Source organism: Bombina bombina, chromosome 4, assembly GCF_027579735.1.
Source record: "Bombina bombina isolate aBomBom1 chromosome 4, aBomBom1.pri, whole genome shotgun sequence".
NCBI classification, from domain to species: Eukaryota; Metazoa; Chordata; class Amphibia; order Anura; family Bombinatoridae; genus Bombina; species Bombina bombina.
In genome coordinates, this window is record NC_069502.1 from 31,904,671 (window position 1) to 31,918,107 (window position 13,437).

General features: G+C 40.6%; 1 protein-coding gene across 2 annotated transcripts in view; it reads left to right on the forward strand.

Annotated features, from left to right (window-relative positions):
* Positions 1-13,437, forward strand: part of MPV17 (mitochondrial inner membrane protein MPV17) — a 128,841-nt gene that overhangs the window by 52,603 nt on the left and 62,801 nt on the right. For both annotated transcript variants that reach the window (XM_053709451.1, XM_053709452.1), the window contains exons 3-5: positions 5,467-5,582; positions 5,872-5,964; positions 10,556-10,651. In XM_053709451.1, the coding sequence (XP_053565426.1) occupies positions 5,467-5,582; positions 5,872-5,964; positions 10,556-10,651 (305 nt within the window). The remainder of the gene's footprint in view (positions 1-5,466; positions 5,583-5,871; positions 5,965-10,555; positions 10,652-13,437) is intronic.

Consider the following 13,437-nt stretch of genomic DNA (forward strand, 5'->3'; position numbering starts at 1 on the left):
AGCCATCATTAACTAAGGCGGCTGCTGTTCAGGGGTCTCCTGTTTTAAATATGCTGCAGCTTTCTCCTCAGGCATCCCACACCTTGTCTTCTATTCCTCCAGTGCCCTGCATTTCCTCTGTCACTCCGGTTGGGGTTACCTTGCAAGACATTGCTACTCAAATATCCTCAGCGGTAACTGATGCGCTGTCTGCTTTTCCCATGCTGCAGGGAAAGCGCAAGAGGAAATGTAAAGAATCTGTGTGTAAGGTTTCTGGCACAGTTGTGGCTACTCAGAGTATTTCCTCCCAGAGGTCTGAGGAGGAGGATACTTCGGTAGCATCGGTGGGTGAAATCTCAGATTCAGATAATGCTTTTCCTTCATCTGATGCTGAAGTTGTATCTTTCAGGTTTAAGCTAGAACACCTTCGTTTGTTACTCAAGGAGGCTTTGGTTACCTTGGGCGACTCCGATTCTACTTTCGTAGTCAATCCTAAGAAGTCTAGTAAGCTTAACAAGTGCTTTGATGTACCTTCCACGGTGGAGGTATTTCCTGTACCAGACCGTGCTACAGAAATTATTGCACGGGAGTGGGAGAAGCCTGGAATTCCTTTTTCTCCATCTCCAATTTTTAAGAAGATGTTTCCAATAGCTGATTCTATCAAGGAGTCTTGGCAAATGGTCCAAAAGGTGGAAGGAGCAATTTCCACTTTGGCTAAGAGAACTACTATTCCCATAGAGGATAGCTGTTCCTTTAAGGCTCCTATGGATAAGAAGTTGGAGGCGTTACTTAAAAGGATGTATGTTCACCAGGGTTTGCAATGGCAGCCTGCGGTGTGTATTGCTACCGTCACCTGCGCGGCAGCATACTGGTTTGATGCGTTGTCTAATTCTATTCAGACAGATACTCCTCTTGAAGAGATCCAGGATAGGATTAAGGCTCTTAAGTTGGCCAATTCCTTTATCACGGATGCTTCTCTTCAAGTCATCAAGTTGGGAACAAAGATTTCTGACTTTGCTGTTCTGGCCCACAGAGCCTTATGGTTGAAGTCCTGGTCTGCGGATGTGTCATCTAAGTCTAAGCTTTTGCCGATTCCATACAAGGGTAAGACCTTTTTTGGGCCGGGCTTGGCTGAAATGATTTCAGATATTATGGGAGGAAAGGGACATTTCCTCCCTCAGGATAAGAGGAATAAGCAGAAAGGACATCAGAGTAATTTTCCTTCCTTTCGGAACTTTTCAGGTAAGCCTTCACCCTCCTCTTCCAAGCAGGATCAGTCCAAGTTTTCCTGGAAGTCCAATCAGTCTTGGAACAAGGGGAAGCAATCTAAGAAGCCTGTTACTGACACAAAGTCAGCATGAAGGGTCTGCCCCCGATCCAGGAGCGGATCTTGTGGTGGGCAGACTTTCTCTCTTCGCTCAAGCTTGGGTTCGGGATGTTCCGGATCCCTGGGCAGTGGACATCGTGTCCCAGGGATACAAATTAGAGTTCAAGACTTTTCCTCCCAGGGGCAGGTTCCTTCTCAAGATTTTCTGTAGACCAGATAAAGAGAGAGAGGCGTTCTTACATTGTGTCCAGGATCTTTCAGATCTGGGAGTGATAGTTCCTGTTCTAATACAGGAGCAGGGTCTGGGATTCTACTCCAATCTGTTTGTGGTTCCCAAATAGGAGGGAACTTTCAGAACAATTTTAGATTTCAAGAGTTTAAACAAGTTCCTCAGAGTACCGTCTTTCAAGATGGAAACTATTTGTTCCATTCTTCCCTTGGTTCAAGCGGGTCAATTCATGACTACAGTAGATTTAAAGGATGTGTACCTGCATATTCCCATTCACAGGGACCATCACAAGTTTCTGAGGTTCGCGTTTCTAGACAAACACTTTCAGCTTGTTGCTCTTCCATTCGGCCTTGCAACAGCTCCCAGAATTTTCTCAAAGGTCCTGGGAGCATTCTTGGCTGTGCACCGGTTGCAGGGTATCGCAGTGGCGCCTTATCTGGATGACATTCTTGTTCAGGCGCCATCTTTTCAACAAGCAAACTCTCACATGGAGATGTTGTTATCACGGATGAGAAAGGACGTCAGAGTAATTTTCGTTCCTTTCGGAACTTTTCAGCAAAGCTGTTAAGTATCACCTTTTTTTGCCACTATCCACTTTGTGCCTTGCACCCACTGGAATTCTCATTTGGGGAGCTTGATTCCTTAAAAGCATATTTTGCCGGTAGCTCATACTCTTTTTGAGGCTGCTTGCTATTTTGAAATGAAGAAAGAGAACACGCTGAGTCTCGTAGTATATCCACTAATTTATTAGGATACTGGCTTCGGTCAGCTAAGGTAAGCTTCATATAAATCTGTCTGCAGCAGAGATTTTTTTTTTTTTAGCTGAATTGTTTTCTATATGAACTGTTCATATTGTGTATTAGAGTTTTATTTCACTAATAAATAGCATATAATTTAATATCTTATTTTTAGAACATCTTATTTTTAAGAGTAGACTGTCTTTTGGTATAACCCTGGCTTTTTATTATACACTATATTAGACCTTCCTGGCTTGTCGCCCTCAATGTTTATTGCAGGGACACTGTGTACTGCAGGGACACTGTGCATGGAGCAGATCTACTGCCAGCTGAAGAGGGCAACCTTGAAATATCTGGTAGAAGTCAGAGTAAAGGTTAATTGCAACTAGAGTGAAGCCTCCCTTATAGATGACCTAATGGAGGGTTAGCAAGAGAGCAGTTGCTCTATTTCTTCCTGGAAGAGTGACTTCGCGAGTGAGGTCAATGACCTTCTGGCATTATACAGGCCCAATCCCAGGCTGGAAGTGGTCCGACACGTAACCACGGAAGTCTCCAAGGAGTGTGAAAGAGATAAAGAACAGGCCCATCGAGAGAGAGAAAATTAGAGGGCCCATCAGCTGAGACTAGTGGAGCTCCAGCTTAGACAAAGGGGAGCAGGAACCCCACTTGGTGATATTGGCAGTGGGAGGAAGTAACTACTCTGCATGGGGTGAGCTTTTTGTACTGGGTGACGATATTATCAGGCAAGCTCATAGGAAGAGCAACAGAGGCATACAGGGCAGTTCCAGACAGTTTATGCAGGGACTAGGTTTCAAAGAAGGAGCAGCTTCTGGCCCAGTATGCCATATCCCTAAATACCTACCAAATAAAGTTCTGAGAGACTTGCAAAAGGATTCAGAACTCCTTCAAAGAATGGGCCCACCAACTGTACTGGGCCAGTGAGCACAAGTCATCACGGTGGAAGATGGGTACTCCTGGAGCACTTTTACCAAAACACGGCTCCAGGAGTGCGTCAAAGATCGAAGGGCATGTACCATGATTGAAGCAGCTTGACTAGCTGACGAGTATACAGACTCAAGGTGGGACTCCCGCTTACCAGAATCTCTTCTTTGTCTTGTAAGCCACCCTTCACACCAGACATGCTAGCAACACAAACCACTGCACCCTGAATCTTAATCCCTATGGCAGGGCTCAACAGACCCAGAAGTCAGGGAGCCACCGGCTCCTAGAATCTCTCCCTTGGCTCCTATCTTTTTGGGTTATTTTCCATATAGAAATACCACTATCTGGCTCCTAAATATTCCTACTGGCTCCTAAATATTACACAGATTTGTTGAATCCTGCCCTATGACCCCCCCCTGGACTACACTCACCAGAAATAAGGGGGCAGGACTTCAAATTCTCTACGATACCAGAGAGTCTATCTGGGCTATTCCCCACAAGGTGTTCCTACTACAAAGCCCCTGCCAGGTTGACAAAGCTCATCCTCAACAGATCCTACTCAATGGGTAGCCGCCCAGGAACTCTGGGACCACTGTTAACCTCATCCAGACCGACAAGTCCCTTATAGACCAGAGAACTGTCCACTGCGTGGCCCTAAGGGTAGCCAGAGGAATTTTATACCATCCCCCAACAGAAAATGTACATCTGAACTGGGGAGCCAGTGAAGACACTGTGGAGGTGTCAATCAATCCTGACTGCCGGTCTGTTGGACAAAGGGGGGAATACTGTGACAGAACTACAATCATCCTCAGGGACATGTTATAGCATAGCGCCATCATTTGGTTGAACCATCCACAGAAATCTAGTGTTGCACAGCACCCTCTATTAAATGTTTATAGCCACCAATATGTTTGCGTATATTTTGCTTATATTTTGCGTGCTGTGATGTGATAAAATGTTTTGAGCTGGTTTATGTAGAAATATGTTCCCCAGGCTTCCTTTCCCTTTTTTTTTTCAGAGTCCGATTTCATTGTTGCTTGTGTGGTTATGTTTTAGTTTGAGTGGGTCACCCCAAGCTAAATGTAACATTCTTATGGGCTAGTCCCAGTTGAAATAAAGATCAAATATTAGTAGTTCCTTTTTAAAGTTGTGGATCTTGCCTGGTTCTAAGAGGGATTCCAGTGGTTGATTTTAAGGACCTGCTTTCTGGCCACCGGGATCCCTGTTTGTGGGGACCTTTTAGAGTCTGAGGACCTGTAGTTGTTAAGATGGCACCAAGAGCTGGCCTGAGAAGATCAAAATCATCTTTGTAAATATGGCGTTGGGAGCTGACAGATGGATTGATACTTGTCCAGGAGGTTGCGTAGGCAGAGGAATCAATTCCTGCTGCTGTCTGGGGGTGGGGGGGTGAATTGAGGAGAATAGACGTAGCACGTATGTGACAGGTCTGGATCAGAAGTCTTAGACCAGTCACCCCTATTTCAAAACAATGACTTTCCATGAGTTACCATGGCACATGATTAATACCCGATGGCTTTCCATTAGTTGCATATAGTTATCGCATAATGGCTTTCCATGACTTGCGCATCATGGCACATGGTTATAACACAACGGCCTTTAATGAGTTACACACCATGGCTCATTGTTATCACATGATGACTTTATATGAATTACACACCATGGCATATGGTTATTACCTGATGGCTTTCCATGAATTACACACCATGGCACATGGTTATCACAAAATGGCTTTACCTGAGTTACGCACGCTGATGCATGGTTATCACATGATAACTTTAAATTGGTTACACAATATGGTGCATGGTTATTTTACTTTTAAATGTAAAGCATTTTGCTATATTGTTCCTTTAGCTTAAATGCTTTTAGTAAAAACGATTAGTTTTTCATCAGACAGTACATATGCTCTGCATGTCCTGTACACCATTATGTCATCTTGGTGTTGTACAGCAGTGTGATAAATGTCCTTTCATGAGATACACATCTCCACATAGTGGTGGTACACAAACTAGAATTATTTAATAACTATTATAGAACGCTAACAGCTCCCCCTAGGGGTGTTTTTACAGGTTAGCACAGTGTAATAATATAGGACACACACGACTCCCCCTAGAGGTGTTATCCAGGTTAGCATAGTGTATAATACGGCATACAGCTCCCCCTAGTGGTGTTATGCAGGTTTGCGCCAAGCAGTAAATGCCTTGTATTATGGTCTTTCCTTCTGTTGTCTGCAGGGTCGCTGGTTGGTGTAGGAGATGTGATTTCACAGCAGCTAATAGAGAGGAGGGGTCTCCAAGGTCACAATGTGAAGAGGACCGTAAAGATGATGGGCATTGGGTTCTGCTTTGTGGTGGGTCATATGCTCTTATTTTTTATTCATCCAGTCCCACTTCACAATTTTTGTCTGCCATGTTAGTTTCATTTACCCATTAGATCCTTGGCCTTTCCACCATAAGTATATTATAATCTTTGTACTCTGTTTTCTTCTATCCATTTTGAAGTCTGTTCCTTGCCCCTGACATCCAATCATCTTGTACTTATTCTGTATAGTCTCTGCTTTTATCATTATCTTCCCCATATTTGTTTGTCTCCTGTAACTGTATCAGGAAGCCTCAGCATTATCTCTCTTCTGCTTGCAGGGACCTGTGGTCGGAGGTTGGTATAAGATCTTAGATCGCCTGATCCCGGGAAGCACAAAATCTGTGGCACTTAAGAAAATGCTTCTGGATCAGGTGGGTCCAAAACCGATTCTGACTTCATCCACTTCATTTAGACTAATTTTGTCAATTAAGACTGGCAATGCTACACAGATTTGTCACTTGGCTCCCTCTTGTCTCTTTTTAAATGGCAACCTCTAAGGACGAGACTCAATGTCACATAGCGCCTTTCTCTCACCTTGTCAACTTATGACTGACCTAAATCGTGTCACACAGATCTCTTCTGTCTGTGTCACTTTGTCACCCTATGAATGTCAGACATCATGTCACATAGCTCTCTTGTGTGTGTCATTAACTTACCTTATTAATGACAAACATCATGTCACATAGCTCTCCTGTGTATGTCATTAACTTACCTTATTAATGACAAATATCATGTCACATAGCTCTCCTGTGTGTGTTATTGTCTTACCTTATTAATGACAAACATCATGTCACATAGCTTTACTGTGTATGTCATTAACTTACCTTATTAATGACAAACATCATGTCACATAGCTCTCCTGTGTATGTCATTAACTTACCTTATTAATGACAAACATCATGTCACATAGCTCTCCTGTGTATGTCATTAACTTACCTTATTAATGACAAACATCATGTCACATAGCTCTCCTGTGTATGTCATTAACTTACCTTATTAATGACAAACATGTCACATAGCTCTCCTGTGTGTGTTATTGTCTTACCTTATTAATGACAAACATCATGTCACATAGCTCTCCTGTGTATGTCATTAACTTACCTTATTAATGACAAACATCATGTCACATAGCTCTCCTGTGTATGTCATTAACTTACCTTATTAATGACAAACATGTCACATAGCTCTCCTGTGTGTGTTATTGTCTTACCTTATTAATGACAAACATCATGTCACATAGCTCTCCTGTGTGTGTCATTAACTTACATTATTAATGACAAACATCATGTCACATAGCTCTCCTGTGTATGTCATTAACTTACCTTATGAATGACAAACATCATGTCACATAGCTTTACTGTGTATGTCATTAACTTACCTTATTAATGACAAACATCATGTCACATAGCTCTCCTGTGTATGTCATTAACTTACCTTATTAATGACAAACATCATGTCACATAGCTCTCCTGTGTATGTCATTAACTTACCTTATTAATGACAAACATCATGTCACATAGCTTTCCTTTGTATGTCATTAACTTACCTTATTAATGACAAACATGTCACATAGCTCTCCTGTGTATGTCATTAACTTACCTTATTAATGACAAACATCATGTCACATAGCTCTCCTGTGTATGTCATTAACTTACCATATTAATGACAAACATCATGTCACATAGCTCTCCTGTGTATGTCATTAACTTACCTTATTAATGACAAACATCATGTCACATAGCTCTCCTGTGTATGTCATTAACTTACCTTATTAATGACAAACATCATGTCACATAGCTCTCCTGTGTGAGTTATTGTCTTCCCTTATGAATGACAAACATCATGTCACATAGCTTTACTGTGTATGTCATTAACTTACCTTATTAATGACAAACATCATGTCACATAGCTTTACTGTGTATGTCATTAACTTGCCTTATTAATGACAAACATCATGTCACATAGCTCTCCTGTGTATGTCATTAACTTACCTTATTAATGACAAACATCATGTCACATAGCTTTCCTGTGTATGTCATTAACTTACCTTATTAATGACAAACATCATGTCACATAGCTTTACTGTGTATGTCATTAACTTACCTTATGAATGACAAACATCATGTCACATAGCTCTCCTGTGTATGTCATTAACTTACCTTATTAATGACAAACATCATGTCACATAGCTCTCCTGTGTATGTCATTAACTTACCTTATTAATGACAAACATCATGTCACATAGCTCTCCTGTGTGAGTTATTGTCTTCCCTTATGAATGACAAACATCATGTCACATAGCTTTACTGTGTATGTCATTAACTTACCTTATTAATGACAAACATCATGTCACATAGCTTTCCTGTGTATGTCATTAACTTACCTTATGAATGACAAACATCATGTCACATAGCTCTCCTGTGTATGTCATTAACTTACCTTATTAATGACAAACATCATGTCACATAGCTCTCCTGTGTGTGTCATTAACTTACCTTATGAATGACAAACATCATGTCACATAGCTCTCCTGTGTATGTCATTAACTTACCTTATTAATGACAAACATCATGTCACATAGCTTTCCTGTGTATGTCATTAACTTACCTTATGAATGACAAACATGTCACATAGCTCTCCTGTGTATGTCATTAACTTACCTTATTAATGACAAACATCATGTCACATAGCTTTCCTGTGTATGTCATTAACTTACCTTATTAATGACAAACATCATGTCACATAGCTTTACTGTGTATGTCATTAACTTACCTTATTAATGACAAACATCATGTCACATAGCTTTACTGTGTATGTCATTAACTTACCTTATTAATGACAAACATGTCACATAGCTCTCCTGTGTGTGTCATTAACTTACCTTATTAATGACAAACATCATGTCACATAGCTCTCCTGTGTGTGTCATTAACTTACCTTATGAATGACAAACATCATGTCACATAGCTTTCCTGTGTATGTCATTAACTTACCTTATTAATGACAAACATCATGTCACATAGCTTTACTGTGTATGTCATTAACTTACCTTATTAATGACAAACATCATGTCACATAGCTCTCCTGTGTATGTCATTAACTTACCTTATTAATGACAAACATCATGTCACATAGCTTTACTGTGTATGTCATTAACTTACCTTATTAATGACAAACATCATGTCACATAGCTTTACTGTGTATGTCATTAACTTACCTTATTAATGACAAACATCATGTCACATAGCTCTCCTGTGTATGTCATTAACTTACCTTATTAATGACAAACATCATGTCACATAGCTCTCCTGTGTATGTCATTAACTTACCTTATTAATGACAAACATCATGTCACATAGCTTTACTGTGTATGTCATTAACTTACCTTATTAATGACAAACATCATGTCACATAGCTCTCCTGTGTATGTCATTAACTTACCTTATTAATGACAAACATCATGTCACATAGCTTTACTGTGTATGTCATTAACTTACCTTATTAATGACAAACATCATGTCACATAGCTCTCCTGTGTATGTCATTAACTTACCTTATTAATGACAAACATCATGTCACATAGCTCTCCTGTGTATGTCATTAACTTACCTTATTAATGACAAACATCATGTCACATAGCTCTCCTGTGTATGTCATTAACTTACCTTATTAATGACAAACATCATGTCACATAGCTCTCCTGTGTATGTCATTAACTTACCTTATTAATGACAAACATCATGTCACATAGCTCTCCTGTGTATGTCATTAACTTACCTTATTAATGACAAACATCATGTCACATAGCTCTCCTGTGTATGTCATTAACTTACCTTATTAATGACAAACATCATGTCACATAGCTCTCCTGTGTATGTCATTAACTTACCTTATTAATGACAAACATCATGTCACATAGCTCTCCTGTGTATGTCATTAACTTACCTTATTAATGACAAACATCATGTCACATAGCTTTCCTGTGTATGTCATTAACTTACCTTATGAATGACAAACATCATGTCACATAGCTCTCCTGTGTATGTCATTAACTTACCTTATTAATGACAAACATCATGTCACATAGCTTTACTGTGTATGTCATTAACTTACCTTATTAATGACAAACATCATGTCACATAGCTCTCCTGTGTATGTCATTAACTTACCTTATTAATGACAAACATCATGTCACATAGCTCTCCTGTGTATGTCATTAACTTACCTTATTAATGACAAACATCATGTCACATAGCTCTCCTGTGTATGTCATTAACTTACCTTATTAATGACAAACATCATGTCACATAGCTCTCCTGTGTATGTCATTAACTTACCTTATTAATGACAAACATCATGTCACATAGCTCTCCTGTGTATGTCATTAACTTACCTTATTAATGACAAACATCATGTCACATATCTCTACTGTGTATGTCATTAACTTACCTTATTAATGACAAACATCATGTCACATAGCTCTCCTGTGTATGTCATTAACTTACCTTATTAATGACAAACATCATGTCACATAGCTCTCCTGTGTATGTCATTAACTTACCTTATTAATGACAAACATGTCACATAGCTCTCCTGTGTGTGTCATTAACTTACCTTATTAATGACAAACATCATGTCACATAGCTCTCCTGTGTATGTCATTAACTTACCTTATTAATGACAAACATCATGTCACATAGCTCTCCTGTGTATGTCATTAACTTACCTTATTAATGACAAACATGTCACATAGCTTTCCTGTGTGAGTTATTGTCTTCCCTTATGAATGACAGCTTGTAGCATGTTAACACCTCACAGTTCAGCTTCATTTTTTAGTCTTCAGGGACAGTTCTGTGATGTCTGGGAGCCTCTTGCTGTCAGACCAAAGGTTTCTTGCATGTAGTGACGGTTTTGTCTTTTCAATAATTATACAAAGCTGTGGTGCTCATTCTCCTTGTTTAGGGTGGCTTCGCTCCATGCTTCCTCGGCTGTTTTCTGATGATTGCTGGGGCACTGAATGGTCTCTCTTATGATGACAACGTGTCCAAACTTAAGCGGGTAAGTACTGAACCAGGTGTACCCTAGATAGTAGCTCTAAAACTATAAATGATCCCAAAGCTGTGTCTAAGTGCGGGTCATCCCCTAGCCTGCTGAAAGTTTATGATTTCAGGTCAGATGGCACATTTTTAGAAGCATTTTTCTTTTTAAAGGCAGGGAGAGTCCGCAAATTCATTCATTACTGTTAGGGAAATTCAACACCTCCCTCTCCCCCTACTCCCCCAGTCATTATTTGGCTTTGTCTACTATAGGAGGTAGGCAGAGAAGGTGCTAAGATCATCTGTGGGGTAGTGTCTTAGTTTGTCCTAGAGAAGTAAGCACTCTAAGATTACTTTATTATTAAAGCTTAAAGATCGGCGGCAATGGGGGGGGGGGGACCCAGATCAGGTCCCGTAAGTGAACATGGTTGGGGAGAGATGCCTGCTCCAGAGCATTCCATTTACTAGTGGGTTTGTTAATACCCCATTGTGATATATGGGTTAGCATTGCAGCCTCGTAGTATCTTACAATAGAGGGTGAGGCAATAACCACGCACAATTTAGGAAATTGAAGGACTTTATGGGCCACTCTGGGCGGTTTACCATGTCAGATATTTCTGGTGAAACCACTTTGAAATTGCTTCAGCAGATACCGAGGAAGTCTAATGGGGAGGCACTGAAACAGGTACGTTAACTTTGGCAGAAATGACATCTGAATAGCAGTAATCCTGCCCAACCATGATAAGGCTTGTAGGTTCCATTTGGACCGTAATTCAGATAATAATGGATCATAGTTGTCATGGATAACCTGCATTACATTATTCGAGATGTAGATCCCTAAATGTTTAATATTATCCTTTTTCAACTTAGTCATATGTATGTACTTGGCCTTGGATGTAATCTGAGGGGAACCCCCAGGAATATAATTCTGTTTTTGAGGGGTTTCATTTATAATAGGACATCTCTCTGAAAAGTTTCAAGAGGGACAGCAAGGGAGGGATAGTGTCCTTGGGAGAGGAGGAAAAAATAGTTCTATCATCCGCAAAGAGCGCAATTTTATGAGAGGTGCCATGCAAAGTAATACCCTGTAAGGAGGGCTCCTGGCGGATAAGCTCAGCAAGAGGTTCTATGGCCAGAGCAAACAATAGGGAAGATAAGGGGCAACCCTGCTGAATGCCGTTGGACAGCAGGAAAGGAGCTGAACATAACCCCATACCCCTGATCCTTGCTGTAGGAGAGAAATAGAGAGACTGAATATGAGTGTATTTCTTCTGGGAACCCAAAGACCCCATGAACCTCCCATAAGTATTCCCACCAGACCCTATCAAATGCTTTCTCAGCATCCAACGATAGGATCGAGAAGGGTCTGTTCAGTCGAGTGACCTCCATAGTGATATTGAGCAAATGCCTGGTGTTGTCGGGTCCCTCACGACTGGGAATGAAGCCCACCTGATCCTCATTAATAAGGTTAGGGAGAAGAACAGCAATTCTTTTGGCTAAAATTTTTGAATAAATGTTAATATCCGTGTTTGAGGGAAATCGGCCTATAACTGGGGCATAAAGAGAGGGGTCCTTGTCTGGTTTTGGGATAGTGATAATAGTGGCTTCCAGGAACTCCTTGCGAAAGGAGCCCTGCGAGCCAGAAACATGGAAGAATCGTTGGAGTAGAGAAGACAGTTCCACTCTGTAGGTTTTATAAAAGAGAGAAGGAAAGCCGTCTGGGCCTGGAGCCTTACGCCGCTTGAGGTGCCTAACGACTTGCTTGATCTCGGTCAGGGATATAGGGCTTCTTAGGGAATCCTGTTCAGCTTCAGACAAAGTGGGGAGATTAAGTTTTTTTAAGGGTCTGCTGAATGATGGCCCTAAGCAATGGATGGGGGGGACTCAGAGTCATTTATGTTATACAGATCTTCATAATAATTAGCGAATAGGGAGCCTATTTGACTGGGCAGGGTAGTGGTTTGGCCTTTACGGTTGCACTTTCTTTGTGGCACAATCTATTAGCTAGTAAGGTGTCAGCCTTATTACCCTTCTAGTAAAACAATTGTCTAGTCTTTATAAGTTGTTGTTGTGTACGTTTTTAATTCAAGGTCACAGATATGGACCTTAAGGTCTCTGATTGCATCGATGTGCTTTGGCGAGGGGGATTTATGATTCTGTGTCTCTAATGTTTTAAGCTCGCTAACGGCTTGTGATAGGGGTAACCCCTGAGCTTTCCTAATGCTAGCCTGTTTATTAATGATCAAACCTCTAATGGAGTCCTTTAGAGCCCCCCAGAGGGTATCATCTGCAACCGATTGGTTGTCATTTAAAGTGATCAGCTCCCGCAAGGCTTTCCGCGACTATTCCCTAAAAAGGATGGCCGAGTAATGTATGGGGCATGGTCTATGAAGCAGGGCGTGTCCTATCGGTAGGTTCGCGAAGTGCGAGGGAAACCTGGTCATGGTCTCACCATGGGCAAACATGGATTTATTTTTTTTAAAATATGTTTATTTTTGATTATCACCACAAGTACATGAAGACATTACAAAAGAAGTACATTCAGTTTCATTAACAATCAATAGGCTTATAATACAGATGACACCTTGAGAAAAGGGAATACAACAGGATAACAAGAAAAATACTAATCTCCTGTCTTCCTCCCTTTTCAAACCGGTCTCTCAACGCATGAGAATTATCATAACTCAGTGCTGTTCTAGTTCATTAGGAGGTTCTGGCTCATACCAAGAAAAACAAAATTTAAATCCTGTGGTGTACAAAAATGTTCTCTTTTCTTAATATAAACTAAAACAATACAAATTTAACCTA